The sequence below is a fragment of the Drosophila miranda genome, chromosome 2, assembly GCF_003369915.1.
Source record: "Drosophila miranda strain MSH22 chromosome 2, D.miranda_PacBio2.1, whole genome shotgun sequence".
In the NCBI taxonomy this organism is placed as follows: domain Eukaryota; kingdom Metazoa; phylum Arthropoda; class Insecta; order Diptera; family Drosophilidae; genus Drosophila; species Drosophila miranda.
The window spans coordinates 10,640,332-10,656,270 of NC_046675.1; the positions used below are offsets into that span (position 1 = coordinate 10,640,332).

The 15,939-nt window shown below is 49.9% G+C and overlaps 2 protein-coding genes across 3 annotated transcripts in view; one reads left to right on the forward strand and one right to left on the reverse strand.

The window, feature by feature from the left end:
• Window positions 1–25: 25 nt before the first annotated feature.
• Window positions 26–1,161, forward strand: LOC108157218. 2 transcript variants are annotated; one of them, XM_017289176.2, is made up of 4 exons: window positions 26–116; window positions 174–269; window positions 322–552; window positions 621–1,161. In XM_017289176.2, the coding sequence occupies exons 2-4, from the start codon at window positions 198–200 to the stop codon at window positions 954–956; spliced, it is 639 nt and encodes a 212-aa protein (XP_017144665.1). In that variant the 5' UTR covers window positions 26–116; window positions 174–197; the 3' UTR covers window positions 957–1,161. The 2 variants fall into 2 exon arrangements, with proteins under 2 accessions (XP_017144665.1, XP_017144664.1); XM_017289175.2 differs by having other exon boundaries at window positions 50–269.
• LOC108157217 (dynein heavy chain 10, axonemal) overlaps window positions 1,079–15,939 on the reverse strand; it is a 34,567-nt gene continuing 19,706 nt past the window's right edge. Inside the window, exons 27-46 of the mRNA XM_017289174.2 lie at window positions 15,368–15,478; window positions 14,034–14,867; window positions 13,812–13,904; window positions 13,541–13,701; window positions 13,157–13,481; window positions 11,600–11,788; window positions 10,739–11,535; window positions 10,312–10,676; window positions 7,940–10,245; window positions 7,336–7,407; window positions 6,093–6,558; window positions 5,889–6,031; window positions 5,273–5,603; window positions 5,063–5,194; window positions 2,940–3,151; window positions 2,496–2,636; window positions 2,253–2,357; window positions 2,093–2,194; window positions 1,739–1,885; window positions 1,079–1,360 (exon numbers count right to left, since the gene is read on the reverse strand). Of these exons, the coding sequence (XP_017144663.2) occupies window positions 1,211–1,360; window positions 1,739–1,885; window positions 2,093–2,194; window positions 2,253–2,357; window positions 2,496–2,636; window positions 2,940–3,151; window positions 5,063–5,194; window positions 5,273–5,603; window positions 5,889–6,031; window positions 6,093–6,558; window positions 7,336–7,407; window positions 7,940–10,245; window positions 10,312–10,676; window positions 10,739–11,535; window positions 11,600–11,788; window positions 13,157–13,481; window positions 13,541–13,701; window positions 13,812–13,904; window positions 14,034–14,867; window positions 15,368–15,478 (7,182 nt within the window). The 3' untranslated portion in view covers window positions 1,079–1,210. The remainder of the gene's footprint in view (window positions 1,361–1,738; window positions 1,886–2,092; window positions 2,195–2,252; window positions 2,358–2,495; window positions 2,637–2,939; window positions 3,152–5,062; window positions 5,195–5,272; window positions 5,604–5,888; window positions 6,032–6,092; window positions 6,559–7,335; window positions 7,408–7,939; window positions 10,246–10,311; window positions 10,677–10,738; window positions 11,536–11,599; window positions 11,789–13,156; window positions 13,482–13,540; window positions 13,702–13,811; window positions 13,905–14,033; window positions 14,868–15,367; window positions 15,479–15,939) is intronic.

The following is a 15,939-nucleotide window of genomic DNA, read 5'->3' on the forward strand; positions in this document are numbered from 1 at the left end:
GATTTTTCCCAACCTTTTCCGCCCCAGCAGCTGTTCGACGGAGCCTGCGCTCTGCCACCGCCATGGGGTTGATTGGAGTTCGTTTGGGAGTACCATTGAAGAAGACAATAAAAATTGTTTGTATTGACATCGCGTGCGGTTCTTTTTTGTAGCTAAATTGTAGATTTATCCAGAGTTAAACCAATTCCCAGCACAAAATGGAGGATAGCGGCATAGATAGCGAGGATAGGCAGTCGAATATCTATGAGGATGGGGCCTCAGGCCTGCTGGTAAGTAGCGAACTCGAAACAATGCAAACTCTCATGGCCAAAGTCAATGCAGAAAACGGCCAGCGGAGCGCCCAAACATATGTCCGACCTGGAGTTCGAGGTGGCGTTCAGGGGTGCCGGCAAGGTGTATGCCCCCACGACCATAGAAATCGATGAGGAGGAGGAGGCACGTGGCGGACATGAGCGCAGCGAGCCACCAAACACCTGCCGCATACTGCAACGCAAACTGGAGCTGAAGGTCGAGCGTGCCAGGCGCAATTACACTCAGTTCCAGGAAGAGCAGGTGGGTGCACCAGCACATAAAACATATAAAGCTATATATATCTATAGCAGTGTGCTTGTATACCCCAGACAACCAAGACACAGTCGTCCACTCTGATCCCCATCAATCGATTGACCATTCCCGGGGAGCCGGAGCACAAGCCGCTGGTCGATTACAAGTCTGAGAGCAGCGACGACGCCGAGGAGATATCCTTCTTTCCCGCCCAACTGAAGCGGGCCAAGCGTCGCCAGCAGGCGAACCACGAACTAACCGATACTTTTAGCATACAGGAAATGACCATTGACTCGGATCTGGAGTCGGACGACAGTGCCGGTACGCAGAATCTCGAGCTCCTGTTGCCCTCCATGAAGACGACTATTTTGGATAAGTTTAGGAGCTGCTTCGGCTGCTGGCGGCGAAGGTAATGCCGGGAGCAGCGGCATATCAGTCGGTCATCAGTCAGGCACAAATCACGTTATTGACAGGCACAGGCACTAGAAATACTATACGCCTACGAGTATATACTACTTGATAAACTCCATTGCCATTGCTACAGAGCTGTAAACATAGATTTATTTGGCATTAGTATAAATGATTCGATAAAAAATAATCAATATCAACAAAATCCAACATCAGTCTTTCAATCTGTATCTATATCCCATCTATATACAAAGCTCTCTTAAAGATCCGTGTTCAGGGTGAGGCATACGCCCTGCAATATCCAGTGACTCAAATCCTCGGAGGTGGCCAAATTGGCCTCAAAGACCAGGCCCACGCCCATAGCATTTCTGCGCATGGATGTGGTATAAACTGGAGCCAGGAATGTGTTCTGCAAAATAAGGGAAAACATAGTTCAGTATCAACGAAAGTTCTAGTAAAACTCCCATCTTTAAAATACATTTTTCATCCCCGGCTAAAAGTAAAGCTTCCGGGCATTTAAAATCAGAAACAATTAGCACAGCAGATGCCCCATTAGTCGGGGTGGAAACGGAAGCTGCTGCTAATTTAGTGGGATGCATTTAAACAAATATCAGCGTGGAAACGCCCTGGGTTCCGTCCCGTCCCTCGCCCAGGCATGTGTATGTAGATACAAGCGCACATTAGTACTTGTCACTGGCAGACGGCGTCGAACCCAGGATCTCCAGGCAACTATCCAGCTATCCGGCTAACCACCCACCCACCATCTCCTTAACCATCCGATACAGACCTGTAGCTTGAGACGATGCGCCTCGATGGGTTCCACAGCCAAAATGGCCAGCTCCTCGACCAGAACCTTGGGATGGGAACGCGCCAGCTGATTAGTCGACATGTCAAAGCGTGCGCCCTCGATGTACAACCCATGCACAAAGCAGCCCTGCAAAAAGTTCAACGATTAAAATGCAAACAGAATTCTTAATTACGGAATTAGTGCCCTCTCTCGGACCGGAACCAGAACCAGCATAGGGACACAGGCAGCGGCACTGGCACTGGCACCGGCAGCGGCACCGGACAGTTTGGTCATCGTTTTGCATTTAGAGCGATAGATGGATAGATAGAAAAAGAGGTGGTAGATGCCACTTACCGTTGCGGGACGCTCCTCGACATCGTCGGGGTCCGCATACTGGGTAACATAGGTAAAGAGCGTCGAGCGATCCAATGGCCAGGCGTTTTTGCGACAGGCAATCTGCAAAGGCGATAGAAATAAGAGTGCGTTCGTTCATTGTCCATGACCCCCGACTCACCTGCACCAGGGCCGTCAGATAGCTCTGCGGGATGTGGAGCCCAGACAGCCACATGACCAAGGGCTCGCCCGATATCGACCAATACTTGTACTGGACGGACCGTTGCTGCAGAGAGAGAGAGAGAGAAAGAGCTGATTAGTGGACACGAACCAGGAACTTGATTGATTCAGCGCTAAGCTGATTAATGAGCTACGCTACAGCGAATGTCACGACTATGGAACGGAGGAGCATTGGAGGACTCACCCGCAAGTGTTCCAGCCAGCTGGCCAACTGTTTGCATGTGGCCGGCGCCAGGGAGCTCCAGGATGTTGGCAGCAGGCCATTGAACAACGAGTTGGCAATGTTGTCCAGCACATTGTCCATGCCGATTTCACCAGCAATGGCCTGCGGAGAGCATGCAATTAAATTAAAAAGCGGCTTACAATGGCACACACAGCGGCACATGTGTGGGCGTGACTCGGGCTCGAGTTCATTTGCATTTGTAAATTTATTTTGGCAACACAATGCAGCCATGGCTTAGGATCTGTCGTTTGCTTGGTCCTTAGCCAAGTTGGCAAATGGCAAATGCATAAACAGAATGCACAACAAAACAAGCCTGAAGGATTTATGTGTGGCGTCTATTGACAGTTTTGGCCAGAACCAGAACCAGAGCCAGAGCCGGAAAGACAATCTCTTAATAGTAGTTACCTTGCGGAGCAGCTCCAGCGTTTTCTTGATGCGAATCACCAGCATATTAAAGCGGTCCAGCTCCTGCAGCAGGACCACACCGGTGGGGGAGAGACTCATTTGGATCTGTTTGCGAATGCGCCACGTCTCAAAGGCCGGTGGCAGTTTCTTCAGTATCCCGGCGGCCACCATGTCGATGAAGTCGTCACGGCTGATGCCGCCCGAACCCTCGCCTGCATGGGGCAAACACAGAAACAGAGACGGCCAAGACAGCCAAAAGAGAGAGAGGAGTAAGTAAGGATTGTGGCAGTGGTAGAGTAAAGTGGCAGGAGAAGGGCGAGAAAAAACCTTTGTAATGTATGCAGAGGCTGTGGTTTTTCCGTTTTCCTTTTTTATGTACATTTATCTTATGCTTTCTGTATTGGTATTTTTTTCGGACGAGTATTTTATTAATTTTCCTTTTTATCTGGCTTGTGTTGGCACCCCGATAGAACGTTTTTTATGCTCTGCTTTATTTTTTGTTAAAGTGTCAATTAGCAAATACTAAAGCTCATGAATATGCAAATTATGGCCATTTTTCTGGGAGCTACTCGATGGAATATCGAGCGTATTGGCGAGGCGAAGGCACTTCAAATGAATCTGAACTGAGTTTTCGACTTGGAAAAATGACCTTTTCTATGAAGGTTTTTGGGATACTCGAAGCTGCTTTTAAATGGGACTAAGCTGAGTTTGCAGCTATGTTTTATTAATTAGGGTTTTACGGGGGTTGCAGACCGAATCTATAATTTATCTGTTAATTGTTTGAAATTTCCGGGAATCTTTCCTAAATGCGATTGAAATGGGTTCCCATCTATTGGTTGTCAATAGGCTTTCGCTGATTTGTATCTACATATCTATAGATATTTCCATCGCAATTATTTGTAGCACTTTTAAAATTCGCAGCGGCCGAACTGCATTGGGTCCGCGAATTGAAATAAAATTGTTCAACTCGATTTTTAATCAGTGAAAATATTTGCCCTTATTATTATTATTTTTATTTAAACTTCAGTGGCGGTGGAGTGGGCTGGGTGAGTAAGGAATTCATTCGATTGGGTATTGGTTTGGTTTATGGGCAGGCAAAGAGGGGTAACTTGTGGGTGGCGGGTGGTTGGGGTCTGCTGTTTACGCGGAATACTTTACCGGCATTGACTTCGCTGGGTATCCACTTGGTCACTTCGTGTGTGCGAATATATTTAAAAGAGTTTTCGAAATTGTATATACAGTTATTTACAGGTCCATACATATATGCATGAGTTGGTGCGTGTGCATTGTGTGTGTGTCTGTGCAGGGTAGCAAATAAACGCATGTGTGAGTGGGGTGGGGTGTGATGTGCACTGGTAAAAGTGCACTCTGATGGCGGTTTTAACACGTTTAAGCTCGCAACGCAAAAATTATCGACTTTTGCGTGACGTTTTCGCCATTTTTTGGTGCTTCTGATGGCGGTCGGTGCGGTGAGGTTTGAACTCGATTCGCTGCGATTTGTGGGCACTGAATGAAAGTGAGTGGATGTGTGTCCGCTGTCCTGCCCTCCAATCTGACCCATCGTGTGTGTGTGTGTGTGTGTGTGTGTGTGTGTCCTGAATGTGTCGGAGGGCATGTCTGCATTTGTGTGTGCATCTATTTTAATTTTTAATGTGTGCATTGCTGTTGTGTGCTTGCAATAATGGCGCATGCAATAAAGTTAATTGCAAAACCGCAACTAATTAATTAAATTAAATTAAAAATTCAGCATGCCAAAAATACAACATTGCAGAGCAAAGCCAGGGCACGCGGCAGCGTCAGCGGCAACGGCATGCGAATAAAAATCAACAACAAGATAAAATGTAATAAACGGCTGACAATTGGCACACGTTGCATGCAAATTGAACCATTTACCAGGGCCCTGGCCTTCCCTTCACTGCCCTGCCCTGGCCCTGGCCATACGTAAACGCATATCTATATTACATTATTATCATTACTTTTTTCACCCACACCCGAGCACTGATCAAATTATCAATGCAAGGGTATTCCCCCAGAGCTAGACCACAGAGATATGCCTTCAATGCGGCTAAATGGGATACATATTCGATTCGCTTCGATTCGATTGGTCGTGTGCCACTACTCACCAGTCTGCGGCTGCAGCTCAATCAAACTGTTCCAAATGTTGCGTGCCGCCATTGTGTAATAACCGATTTCCGCGTTCGGATGCAAACCAAACACATCCGGCTTATTGACCAACGGCAGTTTGTCGATGTGCGCTGTTATCAATGCATTACATATGTAAATAGCTTCTGGCATTGGGTACACCGACCCGACCCCTCTGTCTCGTCACTCACCTATATAGTCCTCCTTCAGTATGGTCTCATCTTCTGGCAGGCAATAGTCCACGTGTTCATCCTCATAGAAGTGGAACACTTGGAATTCGTCAAACAGAAAGTCGCCCATATACTCCCCCATATAGCAGTTGGTGATGCGCCGATCGAAATCGTCAATAACGCGACCCCCATACATGACCTCGCCAATGAGATACTTGAGACTGTTCCAGGGTATCTTATCGTCGGCACAGCGGCTCAGGTAGGTGCGCAGGATTTCGGTGCAGACCTCAAAGTCTGAGTCATTGAAGTCGTACGCTATGTTCCAGCCAAGTTTGTCGTATTTTCGACGCTCCTGCGGAAGTGAAGAACGGAACGGTTACGAGTAAATAGATTAATTGCAGGGCCCCTCCCCCGCATCGTCACAGAGCGATCAATAACAATTTGCTGCAGGCAACGACGACTGCGAGCGCAATTGCTGCTCCATCAATTGAGAACCAGTTTCGGTGCAGTTGGGTCTGAAAAGCTTTCAGCTACTCAAAATTAAGAAATTAATAAATAAACAACTGAAGAGCACACTCAACTCAACGGACCAACTGCGCCCTGGACAATAAATTGGAGTATCTATTGGTTCACTTACTTGGACGACGGCATGGAAGAAGGCCAGGACATAGACCAGGGGACGGAAGCCCCGATGGGAGCAGCTCTCGAGTCGCTCCTGACGCACTTTAAAGTACGTAGAGCGAAGATTCAGCTTCAGGCCATTGGGTGGTTCAGTGACAACTGCAGAGGAGACAAACATCTTATAGCATCAGGAACGCTGACAAATGGCTAGATCTCTCACCCTTTAGGGACTTCTGCAGTATACCAATGGGGAATGCCGGTGAGGGATCTGTGGTTATCCACAGCCTAAAGTCCGGATGCGGATTCTCGATTCTGTCCAAGTACTTTTCCAGCTCCCGCACAAATCGAATTAGCAAGTGCCCGTTTTGCAGCATCAGCCATTGGCCCTGGCGCAAGGCCGTGTCCAGCATCTTCAGGGCAGCCTTCTCCTGCCCCTGACCCAGCGATATGTGACAGAAGTTGGCCATGCCAATGATCGTGTCCGCCAGCTTGATGAGATCGTTGGTGGGATCCGATCCAGCACTCAGGATAAAGCAGACGGGCATCGTACAGGATGTCTGCTCATAGATGGCCGAGAAGCTCACAACCGGCGGCATAATGAAGAACTCATCCATTGTCTCCACAATGTATTGATTTATGCAGCGGAAGATGCGATCCACGCGGAAGCAGCGCAAAAAGACCAGTTTCTAAGGGGGCGGTAGATGGAGATTGTCGAGCATTAGACATTATAATAAGTACAACAAAATGACAATGACACTGAGCTCTGCCTGACAGCTCATCATCACTCCGCGCCATAGTTAGCCCAAAGAGCCGTGGACCCTATGCAGATGTTGCTATTGCTATTGGCGTTGCCGTTGCCATCGTTCCTGTCGTTGCTGCGGTTTTCAAGCAAAACTCGAGTGCAAATTGGGCTCGCTTCAGTGCTTGACGCTGGTTTCAAGTGCGACTGCGGGCGCAAATTGCCGCTCATCTAATGGTTCGGAAAATTGATAAAATATGGTAATGCACACACACAGAGACACCATTCATATAGAGGATACCACATAGATACTGCCTGCCAGCCTGCCAGCCAGCCAGCCAGGCAGGGAGACTTAGAGAGAGAGCTGGCTGACAAAAACAGGCTGCTAATAACTTGAGATGAAAATGTGCGCCAAATTTGCAGGACGTTGCGAAAGTCGAGTAAAACTAAGCGCCCAAGAGCCCAAGTAAAGTAAAGTGTGGTATGTGCGTGGGGTATGTGTCTCTGTGGGTATGGGTATGGCTTGTACATAATAATCCACTAGAAACGAGCATAAAGTACGAAATCCAATAACGCTCAATGGCAACGGCAGCAGTAGCAGGAGCAGCAGGAGCAGAAGGAGGAGCGGCTTCTGGCCCGAGACCGAACCAGACCCAGGATCCGCCACTCGAGAGCTGAAAGCATGCAAAGCAAAAGTACACAGCAGACCCAACCCGGCACTTGCCTGGAATGCATTGCAATTGATGTTGTAGTCGCCCGGACATGCCACCTCCTCAGGATTCTCCAAGTCGTACCACTGAGAACGGGCGGACGGCCACCAGAACAGTTCATGGGCATTCGGTGACGGTGACGGTGACGGCGACGGCGATGGGCGATGGGCGATAAGTGCAGGCAAAATGAGCGTCGGCAACGAAACGGAAGTCAGTGAATGCCACATGCCAGTCAGAATCAGAAGCAGTTCCACAACCAGACCCAGAACCAGAACCAGTCCCATCGTCCATCCGTTGTCCAAGTTGTTGTGGTTGTTGTTGGCCATTTTATAGCATCGTCACAGCACCGAAAGGAAAGAGCAGCAGCAAAACCAACATCACGGAGCACGAAGCAGCAGGACCAGGAACAGCAATTTGATAACGGCATCGGAGTCGTAGTTGACGTTGACGTTGAAGATGATGCAGCCCCAAAAGAGAAATGTGGAAAATCGGAAAAGAAGACAAAAAAAATATGGAAAACATGAAAAAAATGAACATTTAGCAATCCTTTTCGTTGATATGCATTTTTGGGCATTAAAAAAGGACTATTTAAAGGCCAAATGCAGTGGCAAAACTTACCTCTTTCCATTCGGTGAGGTAGCGACCGAAATGATCCGGCAAGGAACCGAATGGCTCTGGGAAATCAAAGGCCATCTTGAGCAGATCCTCCCAGCTCTTTTCGGGCAGCCATTTGCATGGATTGGTGCGTTCACTCTTGGTCAGAGCAATGTTGCCCTTGATAAAGAAGTCCAGCTCGGTCTGCAGCAGAACTCCCTCCCGCTGTGCCAGCTTGGTGGCAATCTGGAAGGAGAAGAGCAGCTTGTGCCGCTCAAAGATTCCCGTGCAGCCGTACGAATAGACATTCTCGGTCAGTGTTTTGATTATGTTATTCAGACGTTTGCTCAGCACCGTATCCGGCACGGCCTTGCGCAGGGAGTAGACAAACACATCGAGATAGGCGGCCAGAGCATACTGATACATGCTGTTGACGGTGGCCATGTCGGCGAGGGCAAAGAAGAGCACCGCTCCCCGCTTCGATGTCGGTCGATAGCCATTACGGAGGATTTCGATATCGGCTGCCGTTTCCGCGGCCAGCTTAAGCTGTTGCATCACCAGGCCGGCCTTGCCCTTGGTGTTCTCCAGTGTCTCCACCAGCTCCACATTGTCCAGCATGTTGCCCGTGGAAGTGGCCAACTCACGCAGCAGCGAGTCCTCGAGCTGCTTCAGCAGCTGTTTGTTCTCGCTTGTATGGGCAATGAGGGATTCGCGTTGCTGCTCCAGATCCGGTCGCTCTGTGCCCACGACCACGCTGAGCAGCTGATCCTCCAGGCCCGTCTGCGTCACCGTGTAGTTTATGACCAGCGCCTTGGCATACACTGCCGGATCGAACTTGGGGTTGGAGAACTTGGTGGTCAAATAAAGACGGAATCCGGGATCCCAGTCCACTTCCTTGTCGCCGAGCATCACGAACTTGCGGCCTCCCTGCACGCGGATGTTCTTCTGCAGTATATCGTCAATCACAGGATCGATGTAGTCGTCCACATCCTCGAAGAGCACTGGCAGACCATACATAATGGCCATTTCCAGCTGCTTTAAAAAGTCGAAATCGCTGAAGGATAACACCTTGAGGTTGTGGCGGAATTCCTTCTTGCGGATCCACTGAAGAGCCTGCAGCTGGGGATCGATGCAGAGCGGGAAGCGGGAGGCGCGCATGGTGAGGATGCCGTTCTGCACGGAGAGCTCGTCCGGCGGCAGACCCTCGCTGGTCCACTGCGCGACCTCTACGTCCGTGCTGAGGTAAGCGTCAATCTTGAACGGCAGAATCACGGGGATTTCCAGGGAGCAGATGTGCTCCAGCCAGTCGTCAAACACCATCGCCTTGCGGAACTCCCAGGTGAAGGCGCCCGTGTAGGCCAGGAACGAGGAGCTGATCAGACAAACGCCTACACTGTCGATCAGCTGCTGCCCCAGACTGGCCATTTCCGCGCTCCAGCGGATCAGCTCCGAGGACAACCCACTGATCAGCTTATCGGAGGCGATCAGGCGACGCTCCGCCTGCTGCATCATCTCGGTAAGGGCTTTCATCTGCTTCATGGAAATGGCATAGTTCTCGTTGAGGGCCGCCAGCTTTTCCTCAAGCTTAGTGATTTCGGCGTTCAGGTGATTGAGCAGCTTGATCTGCACCTCTTGCTCCTCCACCAGGAAGTCGACGCGCTCCTTCTTCGGCTTCACCTCGCGATACACCTCGAAGAAGCCGAGGACGGCCTTCACGAACTTCAGGAGTCCCGCTCCGGCTATGGATATCTTACCCATGTCGTCCAGGTTCTGGGTCTTCATGTGGTTACGGCAGGCGGTGATCTGCTTCTGGGTAAGGGCCTCGCAGTCCATTTCCATCAGACCCTTCAGGAAGTTCACGTCGCTCATCATGCCCTTCGCCGACTTCCAGCTAATCTCCTTGATGCCCTTCAGAATAGCCACGCACTCGCACACAACCTGCACGGCAGCCGGGGGCGTGGCAAAGGATCGAATCTCAGTGATCTGAGCCTTTTCCAGCTCGGAGAGCGCGCGTCTGGCCTCCTCCAGGGCTGGCATAGCATCGGCCAGGATCTCCTCGGCCTCCTCTTTCTCCACGGCAATCTGTTTGCCCTTTATCTCCACCTCGACGGATTTCTCCGAGGCCTCGGCCTTCTTTGTGTTGGCCTTCACCGTCGAAGCCTCGATGGTGACCAGCATCGCCTCGCACTCCTCCGAGGCAACGGCCACGTTCTTCTTCTGCTCCGTGACAATGATCCGCAGTTCATCGATCTGCAGAGAAGCCTCTTCAATCTTCTTGATGCCCTCGCCGAGCCGTTGACGCTGTTGCGTGATGAACAGATGCTTCTCCTCTGCAAGAGATGCGGAGTTATATAGTGCTCCAAAGAGTGCCCTACCGCTACTGCTTCACTACTTACCCAAAAGTCCCAGGTAGGTGTTTATGTAGTCCAGATAGTGTTTGGGTGTCACAAAGTTGTTGCGCCTCAGCTTCTGCAGATAGTCCTTTGAGTACTGCTGTATGGTGGTGTGCACATGAACCACATGCTCGATAATGTTGTCCCGATGGGCCGCCGGTATCATGGCATGCTCGGTGAGGAACAGCTTGGCCACCGCATACAGCGCCTGCTTGGGCCAGGGGAACACCCAATCGATGTAGGTGCTGCCAATCAGTCCGGGGAAATTGCGGCAGCGATTTCTGAGGGCTTCGCCAGCTGGGGACATGCACAGAACGACGTGAAGGTTTTCCGCACAGGTGCGCAGGAAGTAGGCCCAAACGGAGTCCCTGTGGAAGGAGTAAAGATTGAGTGGATGGGTAACAGAAAAATGTGTCATGCTGTTGCTCACTTGGATGCAGAGAGTCCCTCTTCTTCGGCGAATTTGCGCACTTGGTTGACAATGTTATCTTTGTCCTCGTCTGCAAACAAGGCTGGCACCTGGCCCACGGTCAGAATATTGTTGATCAACTCCAGGAAGCCCTCCTCCGCCACCTGTGCTGCCGTGAACAAGAACACAACCTTCTTTCGCTTAACGCCCGCCAATGTATAGAGCACTTTGAGATCCTCTCGGAAGGCGGTCTCGTTGTAGCCACGCGAAATTGTGATCTCGAATACCTCACATTCGGCGGCAAAGGCGGCCAAGCGGGTGATGCATTTCTTGCCACAGCCACCGACGCCGATGAGCAAAACATGACCGCGATTCATGCGCAGAGTGCGATGCACTCGGGTCAGATGCTCCACACAGTCCTCGAACAGGACGAGGGTCATCTTCTGCTTGCGTTCGCAGTATTCCTCTAGAATCTCAATGAACAGCGACCACACCGAATCGTAGTCGAGGAGATCCTCATAGAGGCGCGCCTCTGACTCGTTGGTGAAGTTACGGAAATCGCCAAATAGTATGGGATCTCGCAGGACATAGTCCTTGAGCGACATTATCACCTGAGGGCCCTCTTCCTCCTCCTCCTCTTCGCCCTCCTCTTCGGCAGCGGCAGCAGCGGCATCATCCGCATAGGCCTCATACAGCAGACGGGCCTGGGCCTCTGCCTCAGCGGTGGTGGTATCAATGAATCCATGTGCCTCCTCAAACTCGGGCGGAAAACGCTCTTCCACTTCGTTGGCCAGATTACGGCGAACACCATTGATGTCCTAGGATTAGAGAATAGGGAATGAATAAGTTCATGGTGGTTACCCATAGACAAGATTTACTTACGGGATCCGCAATCAGGCGATCGCATATTATCCGAGTAAACTCGTTGCGCCAGACCCTGATGAACTCTCTCAGATTCTTGAAACATGTCGGCTCGATCAGCAGCAGACCCGCAAAGATGCGCGACAGATCCTTCAGATTGAAGATGTAGTGGAACTTTGAGGGCGTTGGCGGCAGGTCCACAATTACCATCTGTGGGAGAGCCAGAGTAGAATCGGAAGCACCCAGAGGCGACAATTAGCATTAAGCAGCGGGCCACTGCACACACAATGGACAGCCACCGAGTGGCACGAAACTAGAACCCTTTCTCCTTCCCCTTCCTTCGCCAGAGCTGGAACGGAGGGAGGATGGGGCAACGCTACACAAATCAATTTTATCTCGACCAGCAATATGCATTCAAAATGGGCTTCCTACAAGCCCGAGGGGACATTGCCAAGTTGCTGAATTTACAGCCATTATCGAGTTGCAGCCCTGCCACAGCAGCAGCAGCAGCAGCACCAGAAGCACCACCGAGCAGTAGCTGTGGCAGCATTGGGTCTGAGTAACGGCAATTCTATTCAAATAATTCATTTCACTCCATTTCGTGGCGCATTAATATCCCTGCCCCGGCGCACGTCGAGTGTGTAAAGAAGACATACGAACTCGGGTGGCGGGAAGGAGCAGAGGAAGGAATGGGCCATGGGGGATGGGGTGCTTGTTCCGGGTCGGACTCTAGCTGCAGGTGTGAGTAAATCATTTTTTCTATATATTTTTTGGGAGAAGAGAGAAGAGGATGGGATGGGATGCTTCTTGTGGCAATTGTGGCGACAAATGCATTTTTATCTGTACGCAATGAAATGCGATAATATTTTAGTGTCAACAATTGTTAAAAGGACCATAAACTAATGCCCCTTGCCCCACTTTTGCCACGCCCACCACTGTGAAAAGAGCCATCTTCAGTTCAATACTTGAACATAATCAAATTTTGCTCCGGCCGAGATATTCCGAAAGAGATAGGAGGTAGGAGGCATACACTCTAACTCATACAGAGGCATGGGACAGGGACAGGGACAGAGAAACAGACACAGTCAACTAGGCAGCAGTCGAGGCGGGTGACCATTGTGGAGTGGTGGAGAACGGGGGACCAGCAGAGCTATAGCATGGCTCCGGCACTGAGTTGCACTCGAAAAACGAATGGAGCAACTAGGAGATTGAGAACAAGGACGATGGAGAGGACTAGAGCGACGACTACGGTGACGCCGCTTCGTAGCTCGACTACGTAGTGCATTACAGACCATTGAATAATTTCCATTTCCATTGTATAGCAAACGGAGAGACGGATGGGTGGCAAGGGAAAGGGGAAAGGGAAAAGCAAAGCAGATTATGAAAAATTGTCGTTATTTGCATATGTAAATCGAATTTCATAAAATTTGTGAGAGGCTTTAAAGCATTTTCGAGAATGGAATTGATTTCTTTCTACAGAGTTTCGACTGAATGAAGTCAAGGTGTCACATAATATGAATATAGCTCCTGTATAATATTTTTATACTCCTGCAATAAAGCCAAGAACCAAGAACCCACCTTGAATAACTTTAGTGTCATTACGACAATTATGTCGGCAATCATCATAAATCGATCGGGGAATTTAATGAAGTCCAAGTGGCCCTTGAAGATGGATGAGTAGATCTGTATGAGCGACTCGTCGTTGGGGAACACAATGTTGTAGGTGGAGAACATGCTGATGAAGCGGGGATCCACCTCATTGCGGCCACCGCCGGCCGTTCCCATGGCCGCGTAGAAGGTCATGTCCTTAAATTTCTTCCAAAGGAGATCCTTGTCGCGGTCATACATGCCACCACGCTCAAAGAAGAGCTTAAGCAAGGCAATAGGCTGCTGGGTGCCATAGCTGAGAAGGTAAAAGGAAGTTATATGCCTCGTCTATATGCCTCCTGCCTCTGTACTCACTCATCCACCTGCGGCATGTTCATGTCATCAATAAAGCAGGCAATTTTCTTGCCCATCGGTGGCCCATACGTATCCTTGGTGCGTTTCTCAACAGCCGCCTCCAATGTGCGTTGCACATCCAACGATGAGGTTCTCGATGAAAAATTAATATTGAGTATGATCTGAAAAGAGATGAAGCAGGGAATGGGAATGGGAGTGGGAGTGGAGGAGTGACAGAAGGAGACCATGTTAGCGTTGGATTTGACGTTTGTGGGAGAGATTTTTCAATTACGTTGACATTCGAATTGAGATTGCGCAAATATTGCATGATGGTGGCCGTCTTTGATGTGCCCGCCTCGCCGACAAGCAAAACGGGTCGTTTGATCTGCGGGAAAAAGGAGAGCGCCGAGCGTACGCGTACAGGAAGGAGAGATACAAACATTATTAAGGTGGCACAGAGTCAAAGCCACTTTAATGGGTTTTCCACAAACACACACACACAAATAGAGCTCACCTCACTCATGAGCGCCAGCAGTCGATTGGTGCGCGTGTTATCCACCGTGGGCACAAGAATCTCACTAAACTTCACCGACGGGTCGTGGGTATAGGGCTTCACAATCCACTCCCATGCCTTCCAGCAGTTCTCCGCGATGTCCCAGAAGTAATCATAGAGTGTTGGCTTGCTCTGTGGGAACTGTCCGCCGCTGGCCGGATTTTCCGGCGTATCCTGAAACAGGGGAAAGCCTGAAATACGCTTCATGAACTCGTCAAACACAATTTGATGCTTCTCCAGCAGACAGGCGCCCATGGACCCATAGACACCCTGCAGGAAACAGCACTCCAAGGTGTCCACATTGTACACTTTCAGCACGGGTTCATCGTAGTTCTTGTTGTCGCCCGGGCCATACACGGGCAGCATTGCATCGTATATGTTGCAGAACTGTGTGACCATATTGAGGTCCGTCTGCATTATGACCATCTTCAGGGGATTCCCCTGCGTGGTGCCATCCAATCCCTCCAGTATAAAGGCTATAGCCTGGACGATGATCTTCTCGAAGAAATCGTTGAGCATCTCGCGCTGTGGCTCCGGTCGGGTGAGCACCCAACGCTGCCAGAACGGATTGTAGCGCAGATTCTTGGGATCCACGTAGACCATTCCGGCACGCGATACCGTAGCCGGAGAGGCGTACGACAGGTTGCCCACCTCGAAGAGCAGGGCACAGTAGTTCTCGAGGCGGATGCGCTCTCCGTTGGCCAGAGTCAGAAGCTTGTTGTCATCCATCACGGAGTTCATGTTCTCGATCCACAGTGCATCGACGTCGCCGTCGAAGCAGGCATAGCGTCGCTCCTGTTGGTGGGTGGTAGGTGGTAGATGGTGGATGGTGTTGGGTTGCATTAGCCTAAGTGTGTTATACAATGCCTGTCACTGGTGTCGTCGTCGTCGTCGACGGTGTCCCCATTCCCACCATCCACCAGCCTCATCCATCCCAATGCCAAAGCGGAAGATTACTTTGCAGAAGCGAATGGATAGGATAGGACCCTGGACTGGTGACTGGTAGTTGGTGGTTGTGCAATCGCAGCTTATTACTGTATGAACGCGATTTCCGCATGAATGATGTACTGCACACCGCCATCGAGAGCATCTAACCTAACCCTCAGCCTGCATTTGAGCCTCGAACTGAATCTGAACTGACATTGAGCGTTGTGCGAAAAAGATTCGCTGATGCTGCACTTCAAATTCACCTGGGAAGGACGACGACGACGACGCCACTCTGTCTGGCGTTGTCTGCCACCTGGGCAGGTGTTTTCACTCCCCCCTCTTAGCCACAGCTTCAACCACATACATACCTCACGCTCGATGGGCTTATTCATTTCACGGAATATATTTGAAAACAATCCATCAATCCAATCTCTCGTTTCCATATCCAAATAGCCGTATAATTCAATAACCGAACAGGCCTGCGGTATAAAAAAAAGGTATTATATAACAGCAACTGGGAGCAGCGGTAAGAAAAACATTTTCACATATGGCCCAATGATACTTATTTAAAGGGATATGTTTTTGCACATGCACATACACAGATGTGTGTTAAAGAAATAAATCATCAACACAAATATTTGGTTTATTTGAACTCTATAGAGAGAGAAAAAGGAGATATCTAGAGGAGATACCTCTATCTGTGTATCTATTGGGCAACTAATTATAGCACATTCAATTGAACAATTTCACAAGCACTTAAGTCCCGATTGGACAAAGCAAAATACGTAAAACAAAGGGAAAGTGCAGGACGGTCCTAAGGACCTATCCCCGGTGGTCATAAAGGCAGACGACAAGAAAACGGACCGAAAAAATACAGAGCAGGACCTTCCGTCGAGCAATTTGCGAGAGTGTTGCCTGCCGTGTGTGGGGTGGGGCGGGC

Excerpts from the sequence above, each read along its gene's own strand:
- LOC108157218 (XM_017289176.2), top strand. The coding sequence starts at position 198 with ATGGAGGATAGCGGCATAGATAGCGAGGATAGGCAGTCGAATATCTAT. Across the intron at positions 270-321 it reads ATGGGGCCTCAGGCCTGCTG|AAAACGGCCAGCGGAGCGCC; the intron begins GTAAGTAGCGAA and ends AAGTCAATGCAG. Across the intron at positions 553-620 it reads CTCAGTTCCAGGAAGAGCAG|ACAACCAAGACACAGTCGTC; the intron begins GTGGGTGCACCA and ends TGTATACCCCAG.